At 47.4% G+C, this 17620-nt stretch overlaps 1 protein-coding gene across 3 annotated transcripts in view; it reads right to left on the bottom strand.

The window, feature by feature from the left end:
• tns3 (tensin 3) overlaps positions 1–17620 on the bottom strand; it is a 43708-nt gene that overhangs the window by 10735 nt on the left and 15353 nt on the right. For 2 of the 3 annotated variants that reach the window (XM_076971959.1, XM_076971960.1), the window contains exons 8-13: positions 16182–16242; positions 15874–15949; positions 15148–15274; positions 13449–13514; positions 12745–12846; positions 4797–5864 (exon numbers count right to left, since the gene is read on the bottom strand). In XM_076971959.1, the coding sequence (XP_076828074.1) occupies positions 4797–5864; positions 12745–12846; positions 13449–13514; positions 15148–15274; positions 15874–15949; positions 16182–16242 (1500 nt within the window). Of the gene's footprint in view, positions 1–4796; positions 5865–7735; positions 8178–12744; positions 12847–13448; positions 13515–15147; positions 15275–15873; positions 15950–16181; positions 16243–17620 lie in introns of those variants that run through there. The other variant, XM_076971961.1, reaches the window with a different exon arrangement.

Below are 17620 nucleotides of genomic sequence, written 5' to 3'. Positions count from 1 at the left end.
GTCCTGCTTGTGCCTGTAGATTTAGATTACATCATCAGTCAGAAGGCTGACCTTGTCTCTTTGAAGCTGTTTTAATAATGACCTATGCATGATATGCACACCATACCTTAAATAGTATTACAATATCATTATATTTTATTACACAATACTGTTTCATTATATGATGTTTTTTCTATAAGCAGATCAGAGGCTAGAGGCGCTTATGGTTGGAATTTCAGTGGAGAGCGTTTACTCTGAAGACAAGCCAATTTCAGGAAAAGGTCTGTTTCCTGCTGAAACTTGCTAAGCAAATGTTTCCTGCTTGAAGCTGTGTTGGGGCCTCATGGCGGCTCCTCTGATGAACCTAAGACTGTGAGGCGATTCTCGGATTCCACAACCATTGCTCTAGGTCTTCTGTTGTGCCTTCTGTTCTCCAACGCCTTCTCCTGGAATCCTTTTGAAATAAACCTCTGATGGTCCTCTGATGGTCCTCTGTGTTACTTTACCTTTGAAAGTGACTGTGCTCACCCTCGTGGCGCATGGCTTCATTCCTGGCCAGTCTGAACGACGTGCAAGCTAAAGGACTACAACTCCCATGCATGTATGAAGTAAAGGACTACAACTCCCATGCATGTACGAGCTAAAGGAATGACATGCGGTCAGGTGCCAGGATGTGTTAGGAGAAAGTGGAAAGCACTGGAGAGACAGACAAGACACCAGCACAGCACGCCACCATGTTAGAGAGCAGGGAGCCTGGGTCATGTGACCATTAACCAGCACCAAGATGGAGTGCCTTCCTGTCATTCTGATTTCATTTTGAACATGGATGTTAATTCCCCGTCACAGCAGGGTGTTAGAGACGCACCCCCTGCTCTTCTGAAGAAGGAAGATCACGGCGGTGCTGAAGACTGAGCAAACAGCAGCTGGTCTGGCTGTCTGGCGGGAGCCGGAAGAGTCAGACGGCACAGACGTGTCATTCTCACATCTCGCTTCCACAGAAGAGGCTTCTGCCTCTGGGGTGTTAATATGGGGGAGTCGTGTAAGAGGCAGACTGTGTGTGTGTGTGTGTGTGTGTGTGTGTGTGTGTGTGTGTGTGTGTGTGTGTGTGCGTGTGTGTGTGTGTGTGTGTTTAGAGAACACAATTGCTTTCCCATTACCATCTCATAGATGAAAGTTAATGAGCCTCATAATTACTGTTAACCCTTAGCAGACAGTAACACTTTGGATTGAGTGTCATTTTCATTGCAGTAAGTTTCTGCCATTCCTCAGACTCATATTCTCCATTCGCAAAAATCATGTCCACCTGACTCACATCCATCATTCATCTGAATCATATCCACCATTCACCTGAATCATATTTATTGTCATATTGCTGAGATATCTCACTCACTGATGATGAAATTCTTTGAGGCATAAAACATTCCCACTTATCTGCTTAGAGCAAGTTTCAAACGTGACTTTGAACCCTGAGGTTTATATCATGTTGTTTCTTTGAACAGCTGTTACAGATGTTTGAGTTTATAGCAAGAAATTCATGAGAATCAAAGCAGTTAGCTCCACCCCTCAGCTCCTTTAGTTAGCTCCGCCCCCTCAGCTCCTTTAGTTAGCTCCGCCCCCTCAGCTCCTTCGGACATGCAGAGCAACCCTGATCCTGTCTAGTCTCTCCTCGGCTGAGCTGTGTGAGAACTCAAATGTCCAAATCACTGTAGTGCACTGTTCATGGCCTTTATCCTCCCAGTACAACGTCTGAGTAATGTCTGATGTACAGTGTGGGTAATGTCTGATGTACAGTGTGGGTGATGTCTGATGTACAGTGTGGGTAATGTCTGATGTACAGTGTGGGTAATGTCTGATGTACAGTGTAGGTAATGTCTGATGTACAGTGTGGGTAATGTCTGATGTACAGTGTGGGTAATGTCTGATGTACAGTGTGGGTGATGTCTGATGAACAGTCTGGTTGATGTCTGATGTACAGTGTGGGTAATGTCTGATGTACAGTGTGGGTAAAGTCTGATGTACAGTGTGGGTAAAGTCTGATGTGCAGTGTGGGTGATGTCTGATGTACATTCTGGGTGTATGTGTGAATAGAGCAGGTGCTCGTAACAGAAGAATGTGTTGATGAATGTTTAAATTGTAAGTTTCTGGATTTCTTACTTGACAGTGGCTTTAGTCTTACTGCACGCACACACACACACACACACACACACACACACACACACACACACACACACACACACACATAATTACTTCATTAAGCATTTGAAACTTGCTGACATGTTGGGGCTGTGCGCGGCGCCTCAGTCCCTGTGTGTCTCCGGGAAGGTGGAGCTGTCTGTGGGCGGGTGGAGAATTCTGGGCCTCAGGCCACTTCCGTTCCACTCCTGGAAATTCCAGCCTCTGTCTCCTCCTCCCTGTGATTCAACCAATCAGGACCCACAGCCCCAACACTGCCATGGCAAAAGCTGCATGACTCAGCACTGTTTTGACTAAGTGTGTAAATACCAACTCATTCATGTCCAAGAGATCGGCTTATAGCTTCATTGAGACAGACAGTCAAATCAGATTTTTTGGGTTTGAAGTCTAAACAGTGATTGCCACTGACCTAGACAGTGAGGTTACACCCAGATCTGATCAAGCAGAGATCAAATGTCTAAGCACTTCATTGTAGATCTAAGACTCTGTGTGTTAGTTCAGACTAATGTGATGTATTTCTATATTTTTATGTATATGTTTATAAATTTGCGTTACACTCATCCCCTTCATCGCCATCATGTTCTACTGGCATCTACTCAGTCTGGTTCCTCACTAAATGAACTCCCTCTTCACTACACATCGCCTCACGTGTCCTCAGTGAAAGGTGGACAAGAAGCACGTTTCCACTGTGAAACGTGACACGTGCAGGAGCTTAGCTGAATCTAAATCTCCCAGACTTCACCTCAGCCTTCCGATCCTGCTGTTGCATTCACGTGAGAACCTTCCAGCGGGGACATTCCCAGTCCTGAAGTGTCCATGGACATTCCTGACATTTCAAAGCGATGGCCAGCGCTAGGTGCATACCTGTGTCCTACGGGGAAGACTGTTTCTGTCCCTCGGCAGCTGTATAAACAGGCAGCGGGCCTATTCAGAACAACCACTGTGTAAACATGCCCAGGATGATGGTCACTGATAACCGATCGACTAGCACAGTGTGCTAAAACAAAAGAATCGTTTTGCATTTGATTGATATCACAGACTCTGTCCCTCTTTGTCTTTATCCTGTTCTATCTGCCATCTTTCACCCCTCTCCCGCTGTAGGTATACACGCTCTCTCTCTCTCTCTGTCTCTCTCACTCTCTCTCTCTCACCTCTCTCCCACTGTAGGTATACTCTCTCTCTCTCTCTCTCTCTCTCTCTCTCTCTCTCTCTCTCTCCCCTCTCCCACTGTAGGTATACTCTCTCTCTCTCTCTCTCTCTCTCTCTCACCCCTCTCCCACTGTAGGTATACTCTCTCTCTCTCTCTCTGTCACTAACCCCTCTCCCACTGTAGGTATACTCTCTCTCTCTCTCTCTCTCTCTCTCTCTCCCCTCTCCCACTGTAAGTATACAGTAGCACCTACTGCTTTTCAAAAGTTATCCTGCCTTCAAGTCTCTGTTACGCCTGCAGGGGAACACACATGACCTGTACTCCGTCCAAACACATGGATTACGCTCCTCATATTTCTGTTCATATTACAGAACATTCAGTGTATATAAATCTTTCATCTGTCACCAGAAGTAGTCAGTCAAAATTAATATTGAATTAAGCAGCCTCCTACAAATATCTAGGAAACTCTTAGAGATTTTCTTAGAAAATATCTTAGCTGATATATTTTTTATCTGAAGATCTCTAAAGAATAACAGTGAGGTCTGGGCTGAGAGGGAATACAGACTGGCTTTAATAGGAGCTGCTAAGACTCTTTTCCACCCTGATTCTAGAGGCAGATATCTCAGGCGAGGCCTGTCCCAACACGTAATTCTGTGAGATGCTTGTCCCAGAGTCAGGAGCTCAGACTCACTCCGTGTGTGGACACGGGTGGAGACCCAGGTGGAGACCCGGGTGGAGTCCTTGCCAGGCTAGCAGTGCTGTGTGTCAGGCGTGGGGCCACAACAGATCCTTCAGGCTGTCAGTGCTTTTGTTCTGTCCCGTCTTGTGTATCGGCTAGATCTCACATTTTTGCATGACATCAAAGCCGTTTTGGAGAAGGCTGTGACAGACAAGTTGGGTTTTTGGTCCAAAAAAACCCAAAACAATGTTTATTCAATGTCTGTGTTAAACCTACAGAGATGTGCAATATGTATATGCATTTGTGTGGCTGTCAGTACTGAATACTGTAATTTAACGTTTTCAGAGTCCTTTTTGTGTCCATTTTCTTGTAAGCGTTCACATGTTTGCATCATATTCAAATTTGCATCAAACCCTAGACTGCATAAACAGTCACCACCAGATTCACAGACCAGATCACCACCAGATTCACAAACAGATCACCACCAGACCCTCCACCAGATCACACCCAGATTCACAAACATCACCACCAGATTAACAAACAGATCACCACCAGACCCACCACCAGATTCACCACTAGATTCACCACCAGATTCACCACCAGACCCAATAACAGACCCACCACCAGAAAGAGAGAACCGCATGTGGTCTTTGTCCTCTACCATGCAACTTTGACTTTCAGGCTGTGCTTAAGAGTGCAAAATTTCACTGCTCATTTAAAGTTGATTTCATTCAATCAAGAAGCCAAAATCAGATCATTTCCAAATACTCCCCTCTGCCCAAACCTCCAGCTTACCTGACTGCTGCTTTCTGATGTTCTCATCAAGCCCGAGTGTCAAACCACTCTTGCTCTGAGCCGGCACCGCCGACCCTCCGTGTCTCTTCACGGAGTTGTTCCGTGTTGGGATGGGCACGAACGTTGGGTCCAGGTCCAGGATCAGCCTGTTGAGCTGGTCGATGGAGTTGTCAATGTCCACCGTGAGCGAGTTGAACTCCTCGTCCCGTGTCTTCTCGTTCTCCGGGCCTGGAGACGCCTGGAGGTTCGGCGAGGTGCCGAGTCTCTCGTCGCTGGTGGTTTTGTTGGGCACCGCCTGCTTTTCCATGAGGTAGCAGCTGGCCTCCACACCTCCACCCTCCTCGGGCAGGTAAGAGTAATGGGGGGCCGTCACCATCTGCTGCTGCTGCACCCACGTCTGGGTGGAGTACCCGCCCTGTCGGAACTGCTGCTGCCTGGTGGGGGCGCTGGCGGGGGCCTCCGCGGGAAGGGACACGGTCCTCTTGATCAGGCCGTTTCGGGGCCGTTCGTGGTCCCCGGCGGTGGCGGGCGCATGATGGGGGACGTCCTCGCCCGGTCCTGCGCTGCAGAACCCGTCGGAGAGCAGCGAGTTCTGACTGCTCTGGTGGCAGGAGGAGGAGAGCGTGCCCAAGCTCTCCGCTCTGTGCATCTCGCGGCCCGACATCAACACCTCGTCGTCCAGAATGTCCGTCTCGCGATCTTTGGGCCGGGAGCCGCCGTTGAGGTGCGGCTGCAGCAGGCGCTGGTGCGGTGTGCCGGAGGTGTGCTCTGGGCCGTGGTCCACACGCAGCTCATCCAGGCCAAAGCCGCTCAGCAGTTGGTTCAGCTCGGCCTGCTCCCGCTGGCTGGGGCCCGCCGGCCTGCTAGCCGGGGCAGCGGTGCGCTCCGTCCACAGGGAGGCGCTAGAGAGGCCAGAGTCGCTGCTGGCCGACAGGGCGTGGTCGCTGTGCTCAGGGCTGGAGGTGACGGAGAGGGTGCGGGTCACCCTGCCCAAGGTGATACTGCTGCCCTGGTTTCGCTTAGGGGAGAATTTGTCCAGGGTCGTGACCTGCGGCTGCAGGGAAAGAGCTGAGGGAGAGAAGAGAAGTAACGCTTGAGGACACCCCACACACGCTGGACACAGAGGACACCCCACACACGCTGGACACAGAGGACACCCCACACACGCTGGACACAGAGGACACCCCACACACGCTGGACACAGAGGACACCCCACACACACTGGACACAGAGGACACCCCACACACGCTGGACACAGAGGACACCCCACACACGCTGGACACAGAGGACACCCCACACACGCTGGACACAGAGGACACCCCACACACACTGGACACAGAGGACACCCCACACACGCTGGACACAGAGGACACCCCACACACGCTGGACACAGAGGACACCCCACACACACTGGACACAGAGGACACCCCACACACGCTGGACACAGAGGACACCCCACACACGCTGGACACAGAGGACACCCCACACACGCTGGACACAGAGGACACCCCACACACGCTGGACACAGAGGACACCCCACACACAGAGGACACCCCACACACGCTGGACACAGAGGACACCCCACACACGCTGGACACAGAGAACACCCCACACACACTCGACACAGAGGACACCCCACACACAGAGGACACCCCAAACACGCTCGACACAGAGGACACCCCACACACACGCTCAGACACAGACACACAGAGGACACCCCACACACGCTCAGCCACAGACACACAGAGGACACCCCACACACACTCAGACACAGACACACACCCCTCACCCATCAATACCAATGAGCCTGCTCTTCTTGGGGTGTGAAGGTATGGATACACACACTTCATCCCCACACTTCTGCTCATCCTACAATAACAAAAACCCGATCAAATACACACAAAAAGAGCTTCAGTGATAAATAAGATGTGCCCGTATAACTCAATCCAAAACTAGTTTTACACCTAAACTCACCCAGGTGTAAGTACACACCTTCAAACCACTACGAATCAGTCGTACAGTACGTCATAGATTACAAAATATAATACCAACATTTGTCTTGTACATAACAGCGATTTGACAATAATCTGCAGGTTTTCTCTTATTTCTCCATCACTGGAGCTGTATTTGTACAGGCTAAGATGTATTTGTATTTGTTCACTTTTAGACTGTCGAAATCTTCCAGTCCCACTCAGACACGGTTTTCATTGCGCAGAATTCAGCTACAAGACAGACTACGCGGTTTTGTTAATCAAAGACCACAGCACTCGCACATTCAGCTGAAGCCTTCCTCTAAGTCATGTGACTCGCAAACCAGTTCCCACAATTCCCCTGGCTCTCTACATTATACCGTAAATCTTTCTCAGACATCAGCAGCCACTGAAATCAGCGACCGGGTCAACAGATTCAGAGAACACGGAAGCATTCTCAAAGCTCTTGACAACCAAACCACGGGCCCCCAGGGAGGCTAGAGGCACCGGAGGAGCCCGCCTGCCTTCCCGCTGGGGCCACGGCCGAGCACCGCACAGAGCCAGGAACCAGGAGCCAGGATACCAGGAACCAGGAGCCAGGAACCAGGACTGTTGCCAGGCAGCGGAACACTTCAGAACGTCAACAGGCCCACAGCAGGGTGTCTCAGGAGCTAGGGCTCCAAATACCAGCCACGCATGATAAAGAGCCTCTCCTCACACTCCCACTCATTCACACACTCGCAGTGTCACACTCACACACACACACACACACACACACACTTCCACCGTTGAGTACTTCCAATTCTCAGTAAGAGTGGAGGTTAAAGTGCCATGTTTTGCTCCCAATGCATAAGCGTCCCTCCCTCTCTCCCTCTCTCTTCTGTTTCTACTTCTCTCTCATTTCCTACCCCTTCCTCCCTTCTTTCTCAGCATACCTCTCTGAAAGAAGAGAAATCCCTCTTTCCTTACCTTCTGTCAGTCCAGCATGAAAGAGAGACACAGAACTGGGTTGCTCTAATCCTTCACCAGAATCCACCATGACAGAGACACAGAACTGGCTGTAATCTCTCACCAGATTAAGGAATAACGTCCTTAGTAGCTCTGTTGGTATTTCTGCAGGTAGCTCTCTCTCTCTCTCTCTCTCTCTCTCTCTCTCTCTCTCTCTCTCTGAGCTGCAGAACACGGTGGCCCTCTGTTCTACTTTGCCAGGAAGGTGAATGAGATGTTTGTGTGTGTGTGTGTGTGTGTGTGTGTGAGTGTGTGTGTGTGTGGACGGGGGTGGGACCGTAAGGTGGCCAAATATGGAGAGTGGAATGTAAACATGGGGGCGGGGCTTAGGTGGAGGGGGCAGGGACAGAGCAAGTGTTACCCCATACCCCATCAGGGTTAAACGGTAAATGAGAGAAAGAGAGAGAGGGGGAGGAAGGGGTGTGGGAGAAAGAAAGAAAGAAAGAAAGAAAGAAAGAAAGAAAGAAAGAAAGAAAGAAAGAAAAAAGGAGGATGGACGAAGATTCCAAATTGATGCAAAAAATGTATTAAAACTCAGGTAAGAAATATATTATATATACATCCATCTATCTATGGATTTATCCAGAGATAAAAAAAACAACAACATTCCTTTCTGCAACTAAATACCTGGCAGCCCTTTGCGAGGCTTTTTAATTACAACAGCCGTGGCTTCAACTTCTACAGCGGCCTTTACACGACGCTCAACCCCCATCACTCACGCATTACCAAATTACACGCCTGCTGCTGTCAACACGCAGGACACTGCTCTGGAACCAGATGTGCACTGACTCCAAATTGCTGGGCTCCAGCGATCGTCTCAGCCGTTTCTGAACTGATAAATACGGCCAAGGGAGTTGAGCCAACAAAGGCAGACAGAGCTGGCATCAAAACACCAGCAAAACATCAATAACATCCACTAAAGCTCAAAAGAAGAAACAGAACTATGTGGAAGACCAGGTGGCAAAACAAAGCTTTGACGTATGAAGCTCAAAAAAAATGTTTTAGAACTTTTGTCAATGTTGTGGATGATAGACTTTCCATGTGTGAGTCTGTGTGCATGTGTGTGTGCGAAAGAGAGGTTTTCATACCATTGATAGGCAGCTAAAATGAGTCTGTACAGAAGTGCAATTATAATTCGGGTCCCCACCTCTCACAGCCACAGAGCTGCATGCCGGAGGCGCCTGTCCAAACCTCTCCCTCTGTTTGGGGAGGGCACGCTCCCAGAGGAACATGAAGATCAAACCCATACCCATCGTATGCAAACAACCTAATGTTGAAGCACTTCTCCTGCTACGTGCAAGGCTGTGGCATTAGTCCCTCAGCAACCAAAAGAGGTTAACCTCAAATACACTCTCCTGATTTCGTCTGTATAGCCATCTGACTGCTAATATATTCAGAAATGACGATGTGGATGAGAAGGCATGAGTGTAGCAAAGTCCCCCCACAAATACGATGTAGCACATCAAGTATTCTTACATAAATCCTCCTTCAAAAAATGTGAGGAGGAAGTAGGGAGAGAGAGAGAGAGAGAGAGAGAGAGGGAGAGAGAGAGAGAGAGAGAAAGAGGGAGTGACACACAGTAAATTGATAATAGAGATGCAGAATTTCTCCAGGCTTTTTGCTTGACACTCTCAAACACTGAGTTTCTGTGTGAAAACAAGAGCTTCTAAGTGACACAGGAATGCTTCGTCTTCAAAGATCGCCACCTAGAGGCCGCAGTTGGAGTTTCTTTTAAAATTTTAATTAAACAATCCTTTATCAAAGGCACCACCGTGCTTTATGAACAAAGTGACAAGACACTTTCAGCATTGTCCATACTGAAATGTGTGCTTGGGGTGAGGACCATGAGAAGAGGGCTGACTGGGTGTGCTCAGGACACGCGTGACCCAAGGTTCTAAAACACTCCTCTCAGGACACGCGTGACCCAAGGTTCTAAAACACTCCTCTCAGGACACGCGTGACCCAAGATTCTAAAACACTCCTCTCAGGACACGCGTGACCCAAGGTTCTGAAACACTCCTCTCAGGACACGCGTGACCCAAGGTTCTGAAACACTCCTCTCAGGACACGCGTGACCCAAGGTTCTGAAACACTCCTCTCAGGACACGCGTGACCCAAGGTTCTAAAACACTCCTCTCAGGACAGGGGTGACCCAAGGTTTTGAAACACTCCTCTCAGGACACGCGTGACCCAAGGTTCTAAAACACTCCTCTCAGGACAGGGGTGACCCAAGGTTTTTAAACACTCCTCTCAGGACACGCGTGACCCAAGGTTCTGAAACACTCCTCTCAGGACACGCGTGACCCAAGGTTCTGAAACACTCCTCTCAGGACAGGGGTGACCCAAGGTTCTGAAACACTCCTCTGTTTTGAGATTACTGGGAATTCCATGGTGAGCTCAGGTCACTCGTGGCCCAAAGGTTCGGGAATACACTCGTCTGTTTTCAGACGGCTGGGATTTCCATGGTGAGCAGCCACTGCAGGAACAACTATGTATGTGTTTCAAACTCTTTTAAACGCTACAAAAACAGCCTCTCCAGGGAAGTGTGTGTTCAGGTCCCACCCTGTGGTACACCAGAGTGCCTGGCCTTTCCAGGCTAGGGTTGTTGGGAATACTTCACTCCACCTAACACTGATCTGAAGTCAGTTCCTCTTGCCCAGAACTCTAACAATACTTTTCTTCATAAAGCTGCTGTACTGACCCAGGTCCAGCAGAAGGTAGGTGTCAACAACTTGAAACATCCATGCTGTGTAAAGTGAACCTGATAACTTTTTTTGCCAATAAAATGGTACTTTAACCAAGCATGTTAACTAACATGACTAACAGTGTTAGCAGAGCATGAGAAAATAATTAGCATTTGTCATTGCCCAGTCCCCAAACACGTTCATTAAACACAGTTAAGGCAAACGGGATGCAAAAATAAAGTAAGTTTTTTTTTTTCTGTGAAAGCATCTCTTCTGTTTTGTGTCCTTAGCAAATTCAGCTGTAAATCAGCACACACACACTCGCTGTAAATCAGCACACATACACACACACACACACACACACACACACACACACACACACACACTAGCACAGACAAGCAGACCTCGCGCTCCTCCCCGAATCATCCCAGAACACGTGGGAAAGTGGAGATGGTAATTACTTCTCCATGTCACATCTCCTGGTAGCCACTAGCTGTCAGCCCCACCTATGAGTTATTGTTGTTAACGGGGAATGTGTCATGTACCAGCAGAGAAACACATTTGTTTCCAAAGCCACAAGGAATACCTTTACATTATAGTGTATTAGTGTGTGGCTGCAAAGACAGATAAGGGTCTGTGTGTGTGTGTGTGTGTGTGTGTGTGTGTGTGTGTGTGTGTGTGTGTGTGTGTGTGTGTGTGTGTGTGTGTGTGTGTGTGTGTGAAAGAGCCTGAGTGTGTGTTAATGTCATCAAGAGGATTTTCCTCAGAGTAATATGCAATATTCATTATAATGAATGATAGTCAAAAAAAGTGTGTCCATGTGTATGTCTCTGAGAGAGAGAGAGAGAGAGAGGGGGGGGGAGGGAGAGAGAGAGGGAGAGATAAGCTGAGGCAGAGAGAGAGGGAAAGATAAGCTGAGGGAGAGAGAGAGAGGGAAAGAGAGAGAGAGGGAAAGAGGGAGAGGGAGATAGACATCTTGAGGTCTTACAATTTCCCTTGTAAATATTATACCCTTGGATATATGGTAGCACATAACTCTAACATAACTCCAAGATAACTCTACGATAACTAACATAATTAACATAACTAACTTAACTAACATAACTCTAACATAACTAACATAACTAACTTAACTAACATAACTCTAACATAACTAACATAACTAACATAACTAACTTAACTAACATAACTCTAACATAACTAACATAACTCTAACATAACTCGAACGTAACTCTAACATAACTAACATAACTCTAACATAACTCGAGCATAACTCTAACATAACTCTAACATAACTGACATAACTCGAACATAACTCGAACATAACTGATATAACTATAACATAACTAACATAAATCTAACATAAACATATATAACATAACTCTAACATAACTAACAAAGCTCTAACATAACTCTAACATAACTAACATAACTCTAACATAACTCTAACAAATAACATAACTCTAACATCATTAACATAACTCTAACATAACTCGAACATAACTAACATAACTCGAACATAAATAACATAACTCTAACATAACTGACATAACTCTAACATAACTAACATAACTCGAACATAACTAACATAAATAACATAAATAACATAACTAACATAACTCTACCTTAACTCTAACATAACTAACATAACTCTACCATAACTCTAACATAACTAACATAACTGACATAACTCTAACATAACTCTACCATAACTCTAACATAACTCTAACATAACTAACATAACTGACATAACTCTAACATAACTCTAACATAACTCCTACTCCTGTTTCATCACCATCAATCACACGAGGTTCACTCCTCTGAGGAGTAAATCCTTCATGCTATGCCAGAACTGTGGGCTGCCATGCCACACAACCGTAACCGTGCCAACAGCCATGCCACACAACCGTAACAGTGCCAACAGCCATGCAACACAACCGTGACCATGCCAACAGGCATGCCACACAACCGTAACCGTGCCAACAGGCATGCCACACAACCGTAACTGTGCCAACAGCCATGCCACCCAGCCATGCCACGCCTCAGTGCCCCATCCCCTTGAGGGCGGGTGAGCCCCAGACTGAGACCACACACAGGGCTGGTGTCTCCATTACTCTGGTGCACTCACAGTGAAAACCTTTTGCCATTTAAGGATTTCTGTCTGAAAATGTATAATCTGTATTTGTGTTTGCCACAAGGAGCTTACAGTGAGGTGAAGGGTGTCTGGGATGAGCAGGTTTGGGTGTTTCTAGAGATGTTGGGGTTGTTTGTACTGCTGTATCTTACCATCCCCATTGCACAGATCCTGGTAGGAGTCCCATCTGGTTAAGGAGCTGGTGGCACTGTAATCCACAGAGACATCAGTACCGTTCTGCCAGTGTTCTGCACCTGAAAGAGAGAGAGAGGGAGAGGAAGAGAGGGAGAGAGAGAGGGAGAGGAAGAGAGGGAGAGAGAGAGGGAGAGAGAGAGGAAGAGAGGGAGACAGAGCGCAACAGAGATAGAGAGACAGGGAAAGAGAGTGGGAGAGAAAGAGACAGAGGAAGAGAGGGAGAAAGTGGGGGAAAGAGAAAAAAGAGAATATTACTTATCGATAAAGTGCTTGCACAGACACACACACAGACACACACACAGACACACACACAGACACACACACAGACACACACACAGACACACATACACACACTCTGCAGTGTGCCTCTTGGATGGGAGATACTGGGTGAAGTGAGTGCTGACAGGGCAGCAAAAGAGACACAGTAGGCCATGCCCTAGTTCCCAGTGTGTGTGTGTGTGTGTGTGTGTGTGTGTGTGTGTGTGTGTGTGTGTGTGTGTGTGTGTGTGTGTGTGTGTGTGTGCCTGCGTGCCTGCGTGCGTGCCTGCGTGTGTGTGTGCGTGTGTGTGTGTGTGTGTGTGTGTGTGTGTGTGTGTGTGTGTGTAAACATATGGAGTAGTGATAGGGAGGTGCATGTGGTGGTCGGCGAGGACAGAAATACCCTGAATCCGTTCCGGGCCCTCTGAAAACACCAGCTCTACTTTGCCATAATCCGGAAATCTGGGATCTGAAACCCAAACAGCAGAAATTTAGTGCAGCTGAAAGACTGCAGCTTCAGTCTGACACAGCCGCTTCAGTCTGACACAGCCGCTGTAGTCTGACACAGCCACTTCAGTCTGATACAGATGCTTCAGTCTGACACAGCCGCTTCAGTCTGACACAGCCGCTGTAGTCTGACACAGCCACTTCAGTCTGACACAGCCGCTGTAGTCTGACACAGCCACTTCAGTCTGATACAGATGCTTCAGTCTGACACAGCCGCTTCAGTCTGACACAGCCGCTGTAATCTGACACAGCCGCTTCAGTCTGACACAGCCGCTGTAGTCTGACACAGCCACTTCAGTCTGATACAGATGCTTCAGTCTGACACAGCCGCTTCAGTCTGATACAGCCGCTGTAGTCTGATACAGCCACTGTAGTCTGACACAGACACTGTAATCTGACACAGCCGCTTCAGTCTGACACAGACACTGTAGTTTGACACAGCCGCTGTAGTCTGACACAGACACTGTAATCTGACACAGACACTGTAGTCTGACACAGACACTGTAATCTGACACAGCCGCTGCAGTCTGACACAGCCGCTGCAGTCTGACACAGCCACTGTAGTCTGACACAGACTCTGTAGTCTAACACAGACACTGTAATCTGACACAGCCGCTTCTGTCTGACACAGACACTGTAGTCTGACACAGACACTGTAATCTGACACAGACACTGTAGTCTGACACAGACACTGTAATCTGACACAGCCGCTGTAGTCTAACACAGACACTGTAATCTGACACAGCCGCTGCAGTCTGACACAGACACTGTAGTCTGACACAGACACTGTAATCTGACACAGCCGCTGCATTCTGACAGTCGCTTCAGTCTTATACAGCCGCTGTAGTCTGACACAGACTCTGTAGTCTGACACAGCCGTTTCAGTCTGACACAGACACTGTAGTCTGACACAGACACTGTAGTCTGACACAGACACTGTAGTCTGACACAGCCGCTGCAGTCTGACAGTCGCTTCAGTCTGATACAGACACTGTAGTCTGACACAGACGCTGTAGTCTGACACAGCCGCTTCAGTCTGATATAGCCGCTGTAGTCTGACACAGACGCTGTAGTCTGACACAGACGCTGTAGTCTGACACAGACGCTGACACTGTCCTTCACAGACTGGGGCAAAAGGACAGGATTTAGTTAAAACACAGTTAAAAGCAACCTGGTGTTGCTGGTATTGGCTGGTGTTTTTTGGTGTTTGCTGGAGTTGGCTGGGGTTTGCTTTTGTACTATTACAATCTAATGTTGTGATGAAGCCCATAGTGATTTTATAGAAGTGTTTACAGCTCCAGTGCCCCCATCAGAACAGCACTATGTATGCGGAACTGGCAGATTCAAAATCTAATGAGCTCCTTACGTTACAAAACACTCCTCATTATCTGCCGGTAGGGGAGGATTCATTGTGAGCTCGATATTAAAAAAAGAATATTAGTTGTTATTAATATACTTTAAAATTAAATGTTTCACAGTAGTGTTGTTTTAACAAAAAAATACACAATTTTATTTAATACTCAATTAATGGTTTGTCTGTCTGCATGTTTGTTTGTTTGTCTGTCTGTTTGTTTTATTTGTTTGTTTGTACATACCTTTGTTAGCTTGTTCCATGTCCTCTTTCTCAAACATGAGGTTGTGATTCTGCACAGCACCCGTATGGAACTGTAGTCTGAAGATAACCTCCTGTTGAGAGGGAGCCCTCGTATGGTAACATTTGACCTGGAAAGACAACAGGAAGGAGAGAGCTATGGCACCTAAATCACGTTTATCACTCACTTATTCATACAGGGCCACATGTGATGTTTAGAAGTGAACGCCTTCATCAGACTTTGATTAAGCACTTCTTCAGTATAACGCTTCATGTTGAACACCTCGCTTTATAACCTGGCATGGATTGTTCTCCAGTAGATAAGAGATGCCCTCACAGGCCACATTCCAAGCAGCAACTTGTTATGTACGGATAAAAACATCGCTCACAGATGTTAGCCTTGCTAATCATGAACAAAGAGGAGTTTGCCAGTACGGGGTGGAGGAGTCCTTGGCATATGTGTCGTCCAGGACCTATAAACATTATGAGGTGGAATTTCATCATGTAAATGTCTGTTCAAGGCCTCTTTGTGTTTTACTGGTATGTTCACTGACGGTAGCCTGTGGGTTGGCTTCCTTTGAAATATTCATTAGTGCTGTAAGTCAAAAGTTGTCACAGTGAAACTACGTGATCTTAGAGCTTTTGTTACACATCATGTTTTCACTAGCGATGGGAAGGAGGTGTAATTTTATTCATCTGTGTTAATCTTTAATGAGGTTAGTTATTATACCATTATGTCCCCCTTCAGTAGTTGGGCTGGTTCCAACACTATACAGACCCTGTGTCTGTGTCCAGGTCCAATATGACTGTGTACACACACAGAAAAAGGTCAATCAAACACCACCACCAATCAGAAGAGGAGATTATGTAATGTAACTATGGCAATCACCGCATAACACACCACTGCACAAACATGATAGCTAGTTCAGGACTGTGTCAGTTCTGCAGTGCAGGGCACCATGGGAAATGTAGTGCTGAAGCGGAGATGGCATGCAGGAGCCATGATGTCTTGGACTGGTCCGGTGAAGAAGAACTTACTACACTCCTGATGAGTACACGGTCTGTATCCCCTGGTAGACCTTCACATAGGGGCGACACACTGCAACACAAATTTAAATGGCATTTTTTTCCTAAGTTATTTATTGTGATTTTATTACAGCCAATGACCAAAGTCTCTGGCTGCAAAAGACTTTGGTCACCAGCTACAGTAAGTATTCCTGGGCCTATATAAGTATATAAATTTGACTTGAGTTCATAATGTATGTATGTTAATGTATGTTAGCTGGCAGTTTCTCTTTTGTCATATTTATCTGCGATGCGTCTCAGATGTACCATTAAATTAAGTACAAGAAGAGTCGTGGACTGAGCTTCTTTCAAAAATCCATCACAAAAGAAAAATCCTGCATTAATTGATATGCTTTAGTTATTCAGGGTTCTGATGGATTGTGGGAAACCTGACCTGTTGTCTTTTGTGACTGTGAGCACAATCTGTGTGAGGCTCACGTGGGAGATCATCTTTTGACTTAGGGAGAAGGGTGTATCACGTGTGTGTGTGTGTGTGTGTGTGTGTGTGTGTGTGTGTGTGTGTGTGTGTGTGTGGGTGTGTGTGTGTGTGCATGTGTGCGTGCGTGTGTGCGCGCGTGTGTGTGGGTGTGTGCGTGTGTGTGTGTGTGTGTGTGTGTGTGTGGGTGTGTTTGCATCTCAGCTTACTGTGATGAGTCACGTACTGACTTCTGGACCTCACCTCCCAGTGTTCGAGAGGTGTGTGCTTGTGCATGTATGTACATGTGTGTGTGTGTGTGTGTGTGTGTGTGTGTGTGTGTGTGTGTGTGTGTGTGTGTGTGTGTGTGTGTGTGTGTGTGTGTGTGTGCTTGTGCATGTACGTACATGTGTACTCATGTGTTTTTGTGTGTGTGTGTGTGGGTGTGTGTGTGTGTGTGTGTGTGTGTGTGTGTGTGTGTGTGTGTGTGTGTGTGTGTGTGTGTGTGTGTGTGTGCTTGTGCATGTATGTACATGTGTATTCATGTGTTTTTGTGTGTGTGTGTGTGTGTGTGTGTGTGTGTGTGTGTGTGTGTGTGTGTGTGTGTGTGTGTGTATTCCTAGACCAATATTAGTCCTCTGCATTATTTTACACGGGGCATCAGTGTCCAGCCCTTCAGAAATCCCACACCTGCCCTCCCACCTGAGCCAGGTGGTCTGATAGGCAGAAGGACAGGACGACCTGGCCCAGGTGTGTTACGGGACGACCTGGCCCAGGTGTGTTACGGGACGATCTGGCCCAGGTGTGTTACGGGACGACCTGGCCCAGGTGTGTTACGGGACGACCTGGCCCAGGTGTGTTACGGGACGACCTGGCCCAGGTGTGTTACAGGCTGGAAACTCTGCATTTGGAAGTCGTAAATGTGCATATGAGGGTTTCCAAGCACAGATCCTGGAGCAGCCCTGACCTGCACACTGTGGTCTCATCAGACTCAGAG

The sequence above is a fragment of the Brachyhypopomus gauderio genome, chromosome 14 (assembly GCF_052324685.1).
Source record: "Brachyhypopomus gauderio isolate BG-103 chromosome 14, BGAUD_0.2, whole genome shotgun sequence".
Classification (NCBI taxonomy): domain Eukaryota; kingdom Metazoa; phylum Chordata; class Actinopteri; order Gymnotiformes; family Hypopomidae; genus Brachyhypopomus; species Brachyhypopomus gauderio.
Note: the sequence above shows the minus strand (reverse complement) of the source record. Positions and strands in the feature narration are given on the sequence as shown.